General features: G+C 46.4%; 1 protein-coding gene across 3 annotated transcripts in view; it reads right to left on the bottom strand.

Moving 5' to 3' along the window:
- Positions 1 to 13229, bottom strand: part of KIAA0930 (KIAA0930 ortholog) — a 28732-nt gene extending 15503 nt beyond the window's left edge. Inside the window, exon 1 of one of the 3 annotated variants that reach the window (XM_069952411.1) lies at positions 12859 to 13229. In XM_069952411.1, coding sequence (XP_069808512.1) covers positions 12859 to 13006 — 148 coding nt within the window. In that variant the 5' untranslated portion in view covers positions 13007 to 13229. Of the gene's footprint in view, positions 1 to 5620; positions 5711 to 12858 lie in introns of those variants that run through there. The other 2 variants (XM_069952418.1, XM_069952428.1) reach the window with 2 other exon arrangements.
- Between the last annotated feature and the right edge of the window lie 2456 nt (positions 13230 to 15685).

The following is a 15685-nucleotide window of genomic DNA, read 5'->3' as shown; positions in this document are numbered from 1 at the left end:
TGGGCGGTGGGAACAAGAGAGTCCAGGTCCCAAACTTTATAACAAAATTGGTTAAAGGTGATGAACACTAACCAACCATTACAGACAGAGAATGTTGACGAATCTGAACAGTTTGGCAAGTTCGCTCGACTCTAGTTAGAGACTTTAGTTCTTACAGGTAATTCCTGGTTAGCCTTTCCTGCAGGAAGCACCTGACCCAAGCTTCTAACAACCACACAGAATAGGATAACTGACACATGGATACCCATAAACAAACGGGATCGGCACTTAAGATGTTTGAGGCAGCAGTTAGTAATATGCTTTACAGCAAGTCCCCCGGACATAGGCAATAGTAGAGAGAAGCTATCCCACTGACATGAATGGGAAGCATACAGCATACCCCGTGACCTTTGAGGAGATAATTTCAGAGAGGGGAAGGGGAGGCTAAGCTGTGAGCTTCATATGTTGTCAATTTTACTGTAATTCTGTACAGATCACTTTCGGGCAGCCTCCTCCTTATCACCACAAACTTACCAGGAAGTCTCAGTTTAGTTTTAGGCCTAGTGGCCACCATGGAAAGAGCATTTTTAAAATATAATTAATAAAATTGAAAATTCATAACTATCGGTTAGAAGCTGATATGTCTCTATAGTGCATGGGGCACTGAGGATGGAGGAAAGTTTCTTACCTTCATCCTCTGCGCCGTTTTTGGGAGCTATGTAGTTTATTAGATATGTAAATGAGGCAGCTTGGTGCCCTGGGGGCGGGGCTTCCACATCAGTGCACTGATCGACCCTGGATGACCCACCCCTTCTAATGAGCACCCAGCAGAGTACCACCCAAACTGCGGTTTGGGACCTCCCATAGTATCTCTATCCCACACAGTGTTTGCAGGGTTGCGTTGAGAGTTAATGTAGTCACGATCCAACAATCTACGATCATCTGTCAAAAGGCAATCGCGCTATTTATACAAGTAGCAAAGTTGGACAAGTTTCCGAAAATTAATCACAAGCTGCACACCCAAAGCAGAACCATTAGCAAATTGTATTCTGCCTGAGATACGAGAAATTTCTGGACCCCAAAGAGTCAAGTCAAGGCCCTCCAGGCCACCGTCTGTTGTGCCTCCTCGCTCTCCACCATCGCGTCTCCTACCAGTGGGATAACGGGCAGCAATTTACGCCGCCATCTGGCAAGAATGAAGAAGTCTTTACGTCACCGCACACCAACGGAGGAGTCCTGCACACAGGCATGCTACAGTCACATACCTCATGGGGTGAGAGTACTTCAAGAACGCTCAGGTTCGTATTAACATGAATGTTCGGCGTTTGCATACCGGTGGCTGAAGTTAGATGCAGCCCTATGCAACCTATGGCTCTATCCATGTTTTCCAGGACTCCCAAGGGCTGCATCCAACTTTTTCAGACACTGGTAATCCAATTCCTTGTAGAAGGGAACAGGCTACTACCAGGCTCCTCTGGCAGCTGCTTATATCCCATGGGAGTAAAATTGTGTATGCTGAAATCCATCATGCCCAGTTCCAATCGAGGACAGATGGGATGCCGCCATACACATCAGATCGCCAATCGATCCTTCAAAGATAAACGGGACCTACAAACTTCAATTCGGTGTCCTATGACCTACAATATTTGGAGAGTTGGGGGTGGTCGATAACTTAGACCATCCACTAAGTACATACTTTATTTAGACCATGTAAAACATTTTCAACACTTTCAAAAAATTCCTTTGCTGTTGCAAATAACTTGACCGGCAAAAAACAGTAAAGACACCGCGGGGAAATGTAACCGAACCAATATCTTTATTACTAAGCAATAAAAAAACAAAACCAAGGAGCTTTACACAGCCTTATCCTAGTCCTTAAGGACATCCACATGCCCTAGTGATAAAAATATAGGCTACGCGACACAAAAATAATATTGGGTAAGAATCATTTTTGGATTCTAAAATGATGAACTTCAAATAAAAAAAAAAAAAGCTTTTGAAAAAGTTTCGTAATTCGTTCCTTTCCTTCAACATGAAGAAAAAAAAACATCTTGCTGGTTCTTCTTCTTTTTCACCGAACTGGTATTAGAAACAACAAATTTCCACCAAGTGACCACCACATCTTCTGATAATCTACAAAAAAAACAGCTGTAACCGAAGCATGAATAAATAAAAATCTAGGCGTGTGGAATTATATAAAAAGGTTAGAGATCTCATATTTCTCCAATTCTTCAACAAAAGTTTAGGATTTATCCATCTCCTTCGAGTTGCTTGGTACTTTAGCAATGTCCCATAGCCACAGCCACCTTCTATGTCCCTCAGATGGTCCTTTGATGTCACCACGATTGCGGTTGAGTGAGCATCATGAAAGTGTCCAGGTTCGGCAGCTTCTCTGAACACTCAGCATTTAACTCCACGCATCTGGAGAAGGTGGATGCCACCCAAGGACTGCCTGGAAAACATGGATACAACCTTTGGCTGTAGCCAGGTTTTCCAGAACTCCCATGGGCGGCATCCACTTTCTCCAGACGCGGGGCGTTAAATGCTGAGCATTGACGTTCGGAGAAGTTGCCGTGGTTAATTAACACTAACCACGATCAATGAGGATTGACCATTGCATCATAGAAAATATGTTCCAATATCCTATACGAAGTCTTGGATAAAACATCAATGGTCAGAATTTTTTGAACTAGACGTCAAACCACTGCTTGATCCATGAACTTCATCTTATAGTCCAGTGTTGATGGGCACCAAAAATATTGGATCCTACCAAGTCCTAGTGGTGGGAAACTAGAATTTTTGGTGGAACTCTGATCTACTCATGTTGAAGTATTTTAGAAGTATTTGTTAACCCTGGGGTGGTACTTATTGCTATCTGAAATAGACTCAGGTAATCTCCACTTGATATAATGTCCCGTAAGGCTTGTTGACTGGTAACTGGCATGCCGTAGCGGACACAGGATCTAGAAGAGGCCTTACTGCCAATAAATAAGATGCTAACTGTCCCAAAAATAATCACCTACACACACATAACATAGACCCTTCCCCGATGTAGCACCATCTTCCGTATTCTGTTTGACAAGCCTACAGTGTCAATACTTGGCATCGCCTGGCATCGTGTCATATCATCCTGTAACGTTGGTAAGTTGGATAGGTTACACTGAATGCCGATAGAGAAATGTTTGGGTCGTAGACTAGCGGAAACTTTTTTGTGCGATTTTCCGAAGTAAGGATCAGTGTTTGTACCGCGGTGCACGTGGCGGGAGCAATAATCCGTCACTTTTCCCATAGGCTTCGGGGGAGGGGGTAACTTGATCTTTTTCCTTCTTGCAAATCTTGGTAAGTCATCTTCGGGGAGAATTTTTGTTGGAGAATCGTCCATTATTTCAACTTTTACTGTGGCTTCATTGACTATAGTGTTGGTGGCAAATGTTTGGTTACAGACATGGTGGACTGGAGTCTGTACTTCTCCGGCATAACTGTGCTCCTTGGCAGCCATTGCGACATCCATCAAGCTGCTACCTCTTTTTGATCTTTTCATCGATTTATACGCTCCCTCTTCCATCACGTCTCCTGAAACTCTTCTCTGAGGGAATACGGTAGGGACCGCTCCCTTTTTAAGAAAATACGAGCGACCTCTAATTTCGTAACAGTCTTTGCCAAAGTGGAGAGAACACATACGGTAACTTCCTCTTGGGGCTTCCGCAATCTTTTTACTAAGCTCCTCCATGTTCCCAAAGTCTTGTTTGGTCTGCAGGAGCCACAATCGCACATTCTCAATTTCTGGTGGAAAAGCGTGGAGGACCGGAGCTGGGTCTTTGGTTTTCGAGGAGGAGGTGCAGCCTTGGACTATGCAAGATGGCATCCTAGAAAAATTGTGATAGTGAGTACGGTTGTGAAGTCATCTTTGGGGTAAGACATATTAAATTCATAGGAGATTTAAGAAAGACGCTTAAACAGGAGGACAACGTTCCTCAACCTTGATCTTTTGGTTTCCCCAAGTGGCCATGTTTTCAGGACTGCTTTGGTTTTTAATGGGTGGTAGAATTATGGTGTTTTCTCTATGAGGCATCCATGAATCATGGCCTGTTGGTGGGACGTGAGGACTGGAGATAAGTGTTGAGTGAACTGTTTGGGTTCGGCAATGTTCTCCGAACCTGAATGGTGGCTAGAGAAGTTGAATGCCGTCCTAGGGAGTCATGAAAAACATGAATACAGCCATTACCTGTATCCATGTTTTCCTGGCAGCCCTAGGGCAACATCCAACTTCTTCAGCCACCACTCCAGTTCGGAGAACGTTGCCGGACCAAACGTTGCCAAATTCCGAGGGTTTGGAGAACACCGCCGAACAGTTTGTCGAGTCCGCTCAACACTACTGGAGAGGACACTGCTCTAGTCTTCTGTAGCTACCTGCCACCATTCTTCCTTTTATAAGGTGCCCATACATTTGGAGAACAGTCATCTTTCCCGACCTCCCTATATACATGAATGTTAGGCGCCATGCTTCCTCTATGGGGAGGGGAAAGCTGCAGACTGAAAGCTCTGTCATTGGCTTCTCTCTCCCAGAAGAAAAGAGAAAGGTCGGACATGTTTGACTTTAACTGACGACCCTTTTCGCCAACACCAACTTTTGGTTTAGAGTCGAGAGGCCGCCATTCACATTATACAATTTTCCGTGAAAGTTGGCTGGTTTAGTTGAGATTTATGGGCACCTTTAGATTGAAGGAGAACTTCAACTTCATGGTTATATGCTCCACCACTAGCAGAAGACCTGTACTTTCCTCCACTCTCCTCACCAGCACTTCCAGCCTCCTGTGTTACATAGGGGAATACGATCCCCACAAATAAGAAAAAAGTGTAAAGTGGGAAGGGTGTTGGGCAGTTATTTGGTGTTTACCCCCCTACAGTGTTAATACTGAGGGCTGAGTTGTAATACCGCACACAACCTGGTTTGGTGCTAAAAATTCTTTATCCAGGATTAGAAAAGCTGATGTTGTCCAGAAACATCGCCACCCTTGTATTCAGGTTGTGTTTGGTATTGCAGGTCAGTTTCTTTGAAGTGAAAGGAGTCGAGCTGTAATACCGCATATAACCGGAGGACAGGGGTGGCGCTGTTTTTGATAGAAAACAGTCACATTTTTCTAATCCTAGAAAGCCCCTTTAAATTGTACCTGTCATGACGCCCCTTGCCAGATCTGGTAATCCGGAAGTTCGGATCTCCTTAAATACCATGCTGGGATCAGCACGGTCATGGAGGATCAGTGACTACTACTAACCTAACAACACTAGATGTCATTAACAATTTTTGGGGATTTTCCCGACAGGCGACCTCCATACACACTATACTGCTGATATTTATTCAACATGGCTGCACGTGTGCTGCGTCTCATGTGACTACCCAGGCTGGGGGGGGGGGGGCTGCAGTGACGAGAGGAGGAGGGGGCTGGGAGATGTGCGGGGTGGGGGAGCCTGTACCTGTATCCACACAGTGAACGCCCATAGAGCGCTCGTTTTGAATGTTCTACAGCAACAAGGACAAAGCTGCGGCTGCTGCAAGGAAGTCACTGGGTCCTAGTGCTAGTGTCCTGTGCAGTTACAGGGTCTTATAAGCCACCGGCCACCACTCCTGGGTGCTCCTTACCTGCTACGTCTCCCCTTCAGGCTCAGCTGCCTCCTAGCTCTGCTGCATTAGGGCACAGACACTGCAGCTCCACTGTAGTCTGAAATCCACCTCCTGGCTCAGTTCTGATGATGTCATCGGCTCTTCCTGTCTTAGCTCCTCCTCCTCTCAGCTGCTGTATATAAACCCGGGCTCAGCAGGGAGGGAAGGGGATTATAAACTACAAACACCCGAGGAGAGAAGAGGATGACGAGGGAGATTTACTTAAAGGGGCTATCCAGGATTAGAAAAACAACAGTTTTTTCCTCCCAGAAACAGCGCCACCCTTGTATTCAGGTTGTGTGTGGTATTTCATTGCCGAGCTGTAATACGACACACAACCTAAGGACGGGTTGTGTGTAGTATTACACCCCTCATACATCCCTTTAAGACTCATTTATATGGGGCCGTTCTTTTTTTTTTTTTTACAAAACCCCCAGTAAATGACGGACATAGCGTACCGCACGTATTGTGAAAGCATGGGCCATATTACAGGTTCAGATCTGAGGCCTCGTGCACACAACTGTGTTAAAGGGGTTATGCAGCACTACAAAAACATGGCCACTTTTCCCCCTACTGTTGTCTCCATTTCAGGTGCAGTTTGCAATTAAGCTCCATTTACTTCAATGGAACTGAGTTTCAAAACCTGCACCCAAACTGGAGACAACAGTAGGGGGAAAGTGGCCATGTTTTTGTAGCGCTGGATAACCCCTTTAAAGGGGTTGTCCAGGATTAGTAACACATAGCTGATGTCTTCCAGAAACAGCACCACTCCTGTACTCAGGTTGTGTGTGGTATTACAGCTCAGTTCCATTGATGTGAATGGAGCTGAATTGTAATACCAGACACAACCAGTCCAAAAGTAGGTGGACACTATGGGGGAGATTTATCAAACATGATGTAAAGTGAGACTGGCTCAGTTGCCCCTAGCAACCAATCAGATTCCACCTTTCAATTCCTCACAGACTCTTTGGAAAATGAAAGCTGGAATCTGATTGGTTGCTAGGGGCAACTGAGCCAGTTTCACTTTACATCATGTTTGATAAATCTCCCCCATAGTGTAATAGGGTTATGAAGGGGGAGATTTATCAAACATGGTGTAAAGTGAATCTGGCTCAGTTGCTCCTAGCAACCAATCAGATTCCACCTCTCATTCCTCACAGACTCTTTGGAAAATGAAAGCTGGAATCTGATTGGTTGCTAGGGGCAACTGGGCCTGTTTCACAGATCCAGTATATTTTGTCCACCTAATTTAGGACCACCCTGTGTGTGTGTGTGTATGTATATATTTATTTATTTATATTTATTTATTTTCTTTCGTGTTTTCGTCATTTTTTTTTTTTTGTACATTCCAGAAATTTCCTCTTTTCATGCGGCTGATGTCATGACGGCTCAGTCTGATGAATATTCCATAGATTTTTTTTCTACCATCTGTGTCGGACGGCTGTAATCTTATCCCAGATCGCATCCAATATGGGGGATTTTCAGGTCAGGGCTGACACATGACTAATAGATGCCACTCATGTGTTATTATTAGCCCCGCGTCCTGGTAGTCACAGGCCAGAGAGGCGAGTGGTGGGGACCAGGACGTCGCTAAGGGAAGGGACGGGTTACAGAAATGTCGGTAAAGTGTCCGTTGTCACTAGGACAGGTCCCTCTCATTCATTTCATGAAACCGAGCTGCAATACCCACACTCAAACAGAGAACAAGAGTGGCGCTGTTTCTGAAAGAAAGCAGCCATGTTTTTCTAAGCCTGAACAGCCCCTTTAAGGTGGTCACAGATCTTTAATAGCCATCAGCTGGACATCAGTTATTTGTCTCAATCCCCCCTGCGCACACGGACGTTCAGTTTGGCTGAGTGTGTGTATGATTTCAAGATGGGAGAAAAAGCCACTTTTTGGAGATTCTGCATTCAAATTCATCATGGACGATCCTTCTCTTCCCCAACATCAGGGGGAAAGTCATCGTCTGGTGTATGGGAGCCTTAAAGGGATATTCCACTTAGACTCTTGATATGTTGCAGCCCATGATGAGACTAACTATTCCTTCCATACTTGTTATTATCTATTCAGTCTCCTTCCCCCAGTTCTCAGCTGCTGCTTTCTGGTGAAGACACAAAAATCTGCATGCGAGCTTTTCTCTCTGTCTCCCCCTCCTCCCCCCCTCCCTTCTGAGACAGCTGATGTAAACAGGCTGTATCTGCACTCTGTAATGCCCAGAGTGAGGTCGACCACAATGTGACCTCAGATTAATCCTCCCTGTATTACAGAATGCAAAAACAGCGCCACCCCCGTCCTCAAATTGTGTGTGGTATTACACTTTAGCTCCATTCACTTTGATGGAACTGAGCTGCAATACCACACACAAACTGAGGACAGGTGAGGCGCTGTTTCTGGAGGTAAGCATTGTTATTAAGCCTGGATAATCGCCTGGATAATCCCTTTAAGAGCATGTGGGGACTGATAAAACCCTGTTCTCAGTTCACTGACATTTCCAGGAGGAATAACTGAGGAACTCAAAAAATACGGTCAACATACAAGTTCAGCATTCACCCCCTGACCATGTCACATGACCCAGATGGGGAGGGGGTAATCTAATCGCTCCCATCACCCATCGGCGGTCTTATCTTCACACCCGCCGCTCTTTATTAGATTCGCGCTGGCTCGCTCCTGGCTGGTGCAGCAGGCGGTATTATAATCTCGCTCTATGACTCATTCCCATACAAAAGGCAGCAAATGAAACCCTCTCGGTGAGCGGAATAGTGAGCAGGTGCTGTGCGCATTGTCAGCTCCTCAGCATCGTGAATCAACAGGTGCTGCGAGCATAAAACCCGCCATCTAATGTCACTCTGTGCCAGGATCTGTCCATGTCTATGGAGGGCAAAAGGGGACAAACCTCTGCCCCCCCCCCATACCCCACTCTCACGATGACTATTTTATGGGCACTGTACGGTAGCCTTATTGTATTGTGTTATTATATCAGCACAATATGGCGGTAGAAATAAAAAAAAAAATGTACCAAACTGAACATGGGCACCTAGACTGCCACCGATCCAAACCTCTAAAATATCACTATGATGTGACGGATGTCTTTAAAAAGGACAGGTACTGTGCGGTAGCATTGCCTAAACACTGTATGGTAGTATTCATTCAGCAGTGTCAGGTGTATTATATGGCTGTATCATATGACCACCTGTACGCTGGTTTTACTGGAGCAGCGTATGATGGTATTATTTCATGACCCTATGGCGGCATTATTTGAGCACTTTATGGCAGCATTATTTAGACACTATAACACGATCTGGGCACTGTAGTGGTTGTATTACTTATTTAAGCTGTGTCTGGTAGTGTTATAGAGACACCATACGGAAGCATTATTAGAGCTCTGTATGGTGGTATACTACTGTATAGCAGCATTAGGTGACTACTTTACGGTAGTATTACTTCAGCACTGTATGGTACCATTAATAGAGCAGCGTCTGAAGTATAATTTCAGAACTATATTGTAGAATTATGTAAGCAAAGAGCATTATTTCAGCCCAGTATGGCAGCACCATCATCTCAGCCCAGTATGGCGGCATAATCTCAGCCACGTATGGCAGCACCATCATCTCAGCCCCATCTCAGACCCCTGTAGCCCCATCATCATCTCATCATGCCACCCTGAAAGCTGTACAGCATAGAAGACCGTGCAGTATTACTACCCGCCAATGTCTGATCCACCAACAGACAGCACCAGACACAGGAGTCACATCTGTGCGGATCTGAGCTGTAGTACCACACACAACCTGAACCAGAGGGGTGCTGTCTCTGGAAGAAAGCAGCTATGGTTTTCTTATCTTCGGGCAATGGATGATTAAGTATTAGCCCTAAGGCTTCGAGGACTCGTCCAGCATACCACAGCCTCACCCTTATGTTTGCAGAACTCTGGAATTTGGAGTGTGACTTGTGTAACCGCAGTGTTACTATTCTCCGCTGCAGCATTCAGCCAGAAACACAGGAGAGGAGGTAATACAAAGCAAACACAGCGGGAGAGTGCGACACGGGCGATACACATAGCAGCTCTGGAGTATAATACAGCATGTCACTCAGGATCAGTAATGTATGTACACAGTGACCCCACCAGCAGAATAGTGAGTGCAGCTCTGGAGTATAATACAGCATGTCACTCAGGATCAGTAATGTATGTACACATTGACCCCACCAGCAGAATAGTGAGTGCAGCTCTGGAGTATAATACAGGATGTAACTCACAATAAAATCTTATCTCATCCACAGTAACCACCATACATGGCAGAAAGTACCTGGTACTACAGATACATATATATATGGGGGGGTGGGGGGGTGACGTCTATGACCTGATAACCACAATGATTTACTGTTTGCCATCAGGCGGTTCTGATAGAGGAAGAAGGAAGTTTACACCGATCACCTGAAATGAGGAACTGAGATTATCTGGGAAAACCAGAACACGACACCCAGCAATGTCCCACAATATTATTGTAGTTACAGATTGTTGTGGATTTACATTAAAGGGGTCTCCTGCCCCCTGGAATGTACCACTAATAATGGGGGGGTCCAACTAGAGTGATCTCCACCATCACTAACACACAGCAGCTGTGGCTATAGGAAGACACTGTGCCGCTGCCTACTGCTCCTAAACCCACATGGATCAGCTGATCACCAGGGAAGGGTGCCTTAAAGGCATTCGCTCAGCTCCATATCAAGCTAAGGCTAAGTGTCAAGGAGGCGGTGCCAGTAGCATGCCTCCTATCAAGCTGAGGCTAAGTGTCAAGGAGGCGGTGCCAGTAGCATGCCTCCTATCCTGAGTGACTAACAGAGCTCAGTACTGTAGATCAGGGTAAGGAAGGGGAGGGGAGGGAGCAGGCAGGCATGCATGCTGCGGCTTGGCATCGCCTCCTTGACATTTGCTGTAATATTATTTATATATTTGTTTTATACAACAAATTGCAAGTCGCCCCCTTAGGAGAACGCTGAGAAACCCCTCATACCACCCAAGCCAAAATCTTTCCGAGGAAGAACATTACAGGCAAATTACGTAAACTAGAGACCCTTTAAATACATCACAACAAGCCTGGGGGTTGTATATAGCCGACCCTTTAATTTTATTACTGTGGAAGAAACCATTGATAAATCTAGAGGGGGGGGGGGGGGTATACTGATGCGATGTGATAAATGAGGCTGGAGAGCAGATAGGGATGGAGGAAGGGGGGGGGGGGGGTCTGGGACACTGCGGACAGCTCGGAGTCAGGCAGCTCCATGTGAGCGGGAGGAGGACACCTTTGTTCTCAGGTGGAGGAGAAACGAGGCACAATATAAGATAAGACCCCCGCCCCCCTACAGGAGACCCCCAGGATTAGGGGTATAATACACACAAGCCACAACATATTATAGTCATCTATTTGTATGATAGGAGGATTAGGTAGAATACTTTGTATTCATAGGATTTTATATACAGCAATTCCAAGTGATGTAAGGAAGGGTGGGGGAGGGAGCAGGCATGCATGCAGCGGCTTCCAATCTACTGCTAAACTACAAATCCCATCATGCCGTCTGGAGATATAAAAGTAGTGACCAGACTGTTATTCTCTCAGACTATAAGACCTTCTTAACCCTATGCAGATATCCCAAAAATCCCCCTAAATCAGACAACTATAGTGCCCCCCTCCCCCCACCCCCACAACTCCTCCAAAGTCACACAGTCCCCCCCTCCCACAAACACACCAACATTCCAATCTGTAACATTGTTGGAATGCAGAACGTCTTCTGTTACTTTGTTGCAATTTAAATTCTTTCCCCAGTCAATTGACAACCGACTGACAACCGTATTCAATAAATACAGATTTTTTTTTTTTTTAAATAATTCTCATAAACCCCAAATATGTTTCCTGATAAAATACAACAAGTAGTTTGGGCGCAATTGTGGTAAGTCAGTCACGAGTCCCCAAAAAACGTGTTTTTTCATTCCTTAAAAAAAAAAAAATAATAATTTAATAAATATATATATATATATTCAAATCCAGATTGAAAGACTAAGTAAATAAGAATAAATAAGAAAAATTAAAATTAAATTAGTTTACTAGTAACGAAGGACAAATAATCATTTTTTCTCACTCCGCCATAATAGTAAACATGCCATGAAGATGCGATTCATGATCACTCATCCTTTTTTCCCCCCTTTTAAATTTTTTCCCCAAAAAATATTCAGATCCAGGCTGAAAGAAGGGAAGGGGGGGGGAGGGGGAGGTAAAACCAAGTGTTTTATGTTTTAATACAAAATTCGCCATGTGATCTGTTACTCGTAGAGCTGGTGTGAACGAGTGATGAAAACACGACACCGCCACTGCGCTTTTAAAAAAAAAAAAAAAAAAAAAAAAAAAAAAATTCTTAAAATGTTTAAAAGGAAAACAAAAAATTGAATATAATAAATTAAAACTTAGAAACTGAATTTTTCAATTGTTAATTAAACGATTCGATACATTCACGGACATTCCGAAGACAAGTTGATACATTTAAAAAAAAAAAAAAAATGTCATTGGCTGGTGGCGGAGAGGTGGCGGGTGAGGTCACGGCTGGGCGGAGACGTGGCGGCTGGTATGAAGGCGGTGGCAGGTGACATGGCGGCTGGTATGACGGCGGTGGTGGGTGACATGGCGGCGGGTGACATGGCGGCTGGTATGACGGCGGTGGCGGGTGACATGGCGGCTGGTATGACGGCGGTGGTGGGTGACATGGCGGCGGGTGACATGGCGGCTGGTATGAAGGCGGTGGTGGGTGACATGGTGGCTGGTATGACGGCGGTGGCGGGTGACATGGCGGCTGGTATGACGGCGGTGGTGGGTGACATGGCGGCTGGTATGAAGGCGGTGGCGGGTGACATGACGGCGGTGGCGGGTGACATGGCGGCTGGTATGAAGGCGGTGGCGGGTGACATGGCGGGTGACATGGCGGCTGGTATGACGGCGGTGGCAGGTGACATGACGGCGGTGGCGGGTGACATGGCGGCTGGTATGACGGCGGTGGCGGGTGACATGACAGCGCTGGCGGTCACCGTACGGCGGGGGATGGACACTTTCGCCTATGGTCAGCCTACGCGGAGCCCAGCGCCCAGCTCTCCATTGTTCCATAGACATCACATGACCCCCCCAGATCCAGCCCGATCCCCACAGCCCGATCCCCCCCCCCCGGCTCGCACTCACCCAGGCCGCTGATCTCCTGGCGGATATTGAGGCGGTTCCTCTCGTCCACTATGGCTGAGATCATCTGCTGGAGGGAGCGGTCCAGACCCCCGTTCTCCTCCTCCCGCTTCCCCGCTGCCCGGCTGTGACTCTTTACAGCGGCCATCATCCACCCGGAGCCGCCGCCGCTGCTCTCATCGCACTCAGCCCCGGTGACTCCCAGTGACACAGACCCCCAGTCAGGCGACACTTCCGTCTCCCATAGCGGATCAGCTGGGAGCTTCCTGCAACACGCTGGAGCCGCAGCCAATCAGCGGCCGCATCTGCTTGACAGAAGGCGGGGCTAACGGGGCGTGATCCAATCAACTCTTACAGAGATTCTAACGGAAGGCGTGGCTAAGGGAAATAAACCGCCAATCACGGGCTGGAGCAGATGACAGCGGGCGTGACATGGCAGACCGTTATCCAATCATTGTTCAAGAGGGGCGGGGTTATGTTCATCAATAGCCAATGAGGTGGCGCCGTGGTTTAAAGGGACTTTGTGTGTATGCTGTGGCTGAGGGCAGGTGGAGAATGGGACATGTGCGCTGCAGACAAGTGACAAGTTCAGCCTCAAGGTGGCCCCGAGCTGTGTGACCGGAATACATCATGGGGGGCGGCTGGGTGGGGCCCCTGCTCTGGAGCCTCTAGACTGGAGCCATAGCAGGATCCCCCAGGGCTCACACCTATGTAGGGGTTATAGCACAGAAGAGATGGGGGCTCTGAGCTGCATTAGGATCTTATCATATGGGTCTGAGTATATATATATATATGTGTGTGTGTGTGTATATATATATATATGTGTGTGTGTGTGTGTATATATATATATATATATATATATATATATATATATATATATATGTGGGGTCCATGAGTAGCATCAATGTGTATGCCAGCCCAGCATGCCACCCTGTTCCCATAACACAGGCTGAGAGACACATGAAGGGGGGGGGGGGGGGGTGACCTCTCCAGAAGACCACCTCTTTGAGAAGACTCCCGGATCCAGACAAGATATCCATACACTATGCATAGAACTTTGGAGAAGACCATTCCTCTTCCATGTAGTTTTGGATGGTAGTTGTAATTATGTTTTACTGTATATTGTAAGCAAGGGGTCCAGTCTGTATGTCTGCATTTCTATAATGGCCGTACACCTAAAGACCCTTTTACACGCGCCAATAGTCTGCTTCATCATGTGATCAGCATTACCAGGCTTCATCATGGTGTCAGCATTACCAGGCTTCATCATGGTGTCAGCATTACCAGGCTTCATCATGTGATCAGCATTACCAGGCTTCATCATGTGATCACCATTACCAGGCTTCATCATGTGATCACCATTACCAGGCTTCATCATGTGATCACCATTACCAGGCTTCATCATGTGATCACCATTACCAGGCTTTATCACAGGTTTTTTCTTGTCAAATACAATCTGATGAAGCCTGGTATTGCTGATCACATGGAAAAGCCCAGACAGTTCCTGATCTGCTGAGGGCAGATCAGGGATGGGAGGGGAGTGAGGAGATGTTACAGCCCTCAGCAGATCAGGAGCTTGAGAAAAAAAAAACATTTTCTACATTCTGGAAGCACAGACAGATATATGGAAGGTACCATGTGTCTCCATTACCTAACAGCATCTAACAGCGTCAGTAGTTTGGAAGCTGAATCACAGCCGATAGATTCCCCTTTAAGGGGAGAGATCAATAAGCTATTACCAGATACTTCTGGCAGCGGTTTATCTCCTCTGAGAACAAAGGATCCAGTAAGTTAGCCTCCATCCTGGGCACTTGTTTTCCTTCTCAGGGCAGCGTGTTCCCGCTGTATCCTCTCATCCCCCGCACTGACTCACGGCTCAGTGTCCAGTCTCAGGAGCTCTCAACCTACTTACACAGTAATGAGGTCAGGTAACGGGAACACGCAATCCGCTGTCAGTCACTCCGATGCGAATGTGAAGCCCGGGTCACACCGCACCGACCGCAAACACAGCTGCTGTGCATACAGGGGATAGGACTGCGGGGAATGTATAACCCCTATGGAAGTGTCCCTATGTGTATCCAAGATGTCACCCAGCTGTGTACATGAGGATGTGTCCATAGGTGAAGCACAGGACTTACCCGGGCAACTGCTATATGTTAGTGTCTGAGTGTGTCAGTCAATGTCTGTGTCAGAGTCAGTCAGTCTCTGTGTCAGAGTCAGTCAGTGTGTCAATAATGTGTGATTGTGTATGTTAGTGGAGGAGGGGCCTGCTGGGGCTCTGTTGCCCAAGGTCCTGCAAAAACTTGGAGCCGGCCCTGGTGAAGCAGGAGAGGGTATTCTATGGGGATTTGCTGCTGCTCTGGACAGTTCCTGACATGGACAGAGGTGGCAGCAGAGAGCACTATGTCAGACTGGAAAGAATACACCACTTTCTGCAGGACATACAGCAGCTGATAAGTAGTGGACGACAAGATTTGTTAAAGGGGTTGGTCACTTTATAATAAAATTATTCAATGTACAGTATTAGGCTCGATTCACACGTTGTAAGAGTGCGGCTGTATGTGCGGCTGTAATTGTGCGGCGGTATATTTGATGGTTCGTGTGTATGCTGGAAAGTATAGGATATGCGGCTGCACAGTGCACACTATGTATGAATCTACGGCCCTATCGTAAACGGACCTGTAAAAAATGAACAAGACCATTGTTTGCGGCTGAATATGCGGCCGTGGATTGACAGGCGGTCCGTACGGAGTACTTCAAAAATAGCCGGCAATGATGCCGAATGCCGATGCCTCTAATAGTTAATATATTAAATTAATCAAACACATTT

Source organism: Dendropsophus ebraccatus, chromosome 1 (genome assembly GCF_027789765.1).
Source record: "Dendropsophus ebraccatus isolate aDenEbr1 chromosome 1, aDenEbr1.pat, whole genome shotgun sequence".
NCBI lineage: Eukaryota > Metazoa > Chordata > Amphibia > Anura > Hylidae > Dendropsophus > Dendropsophus ebraccatus.
The sequence above is the reverse complement of the archived record's forward strand: the minus strand, read 5'-3'. Positions and strand labels throughout refer to the sequence as shown.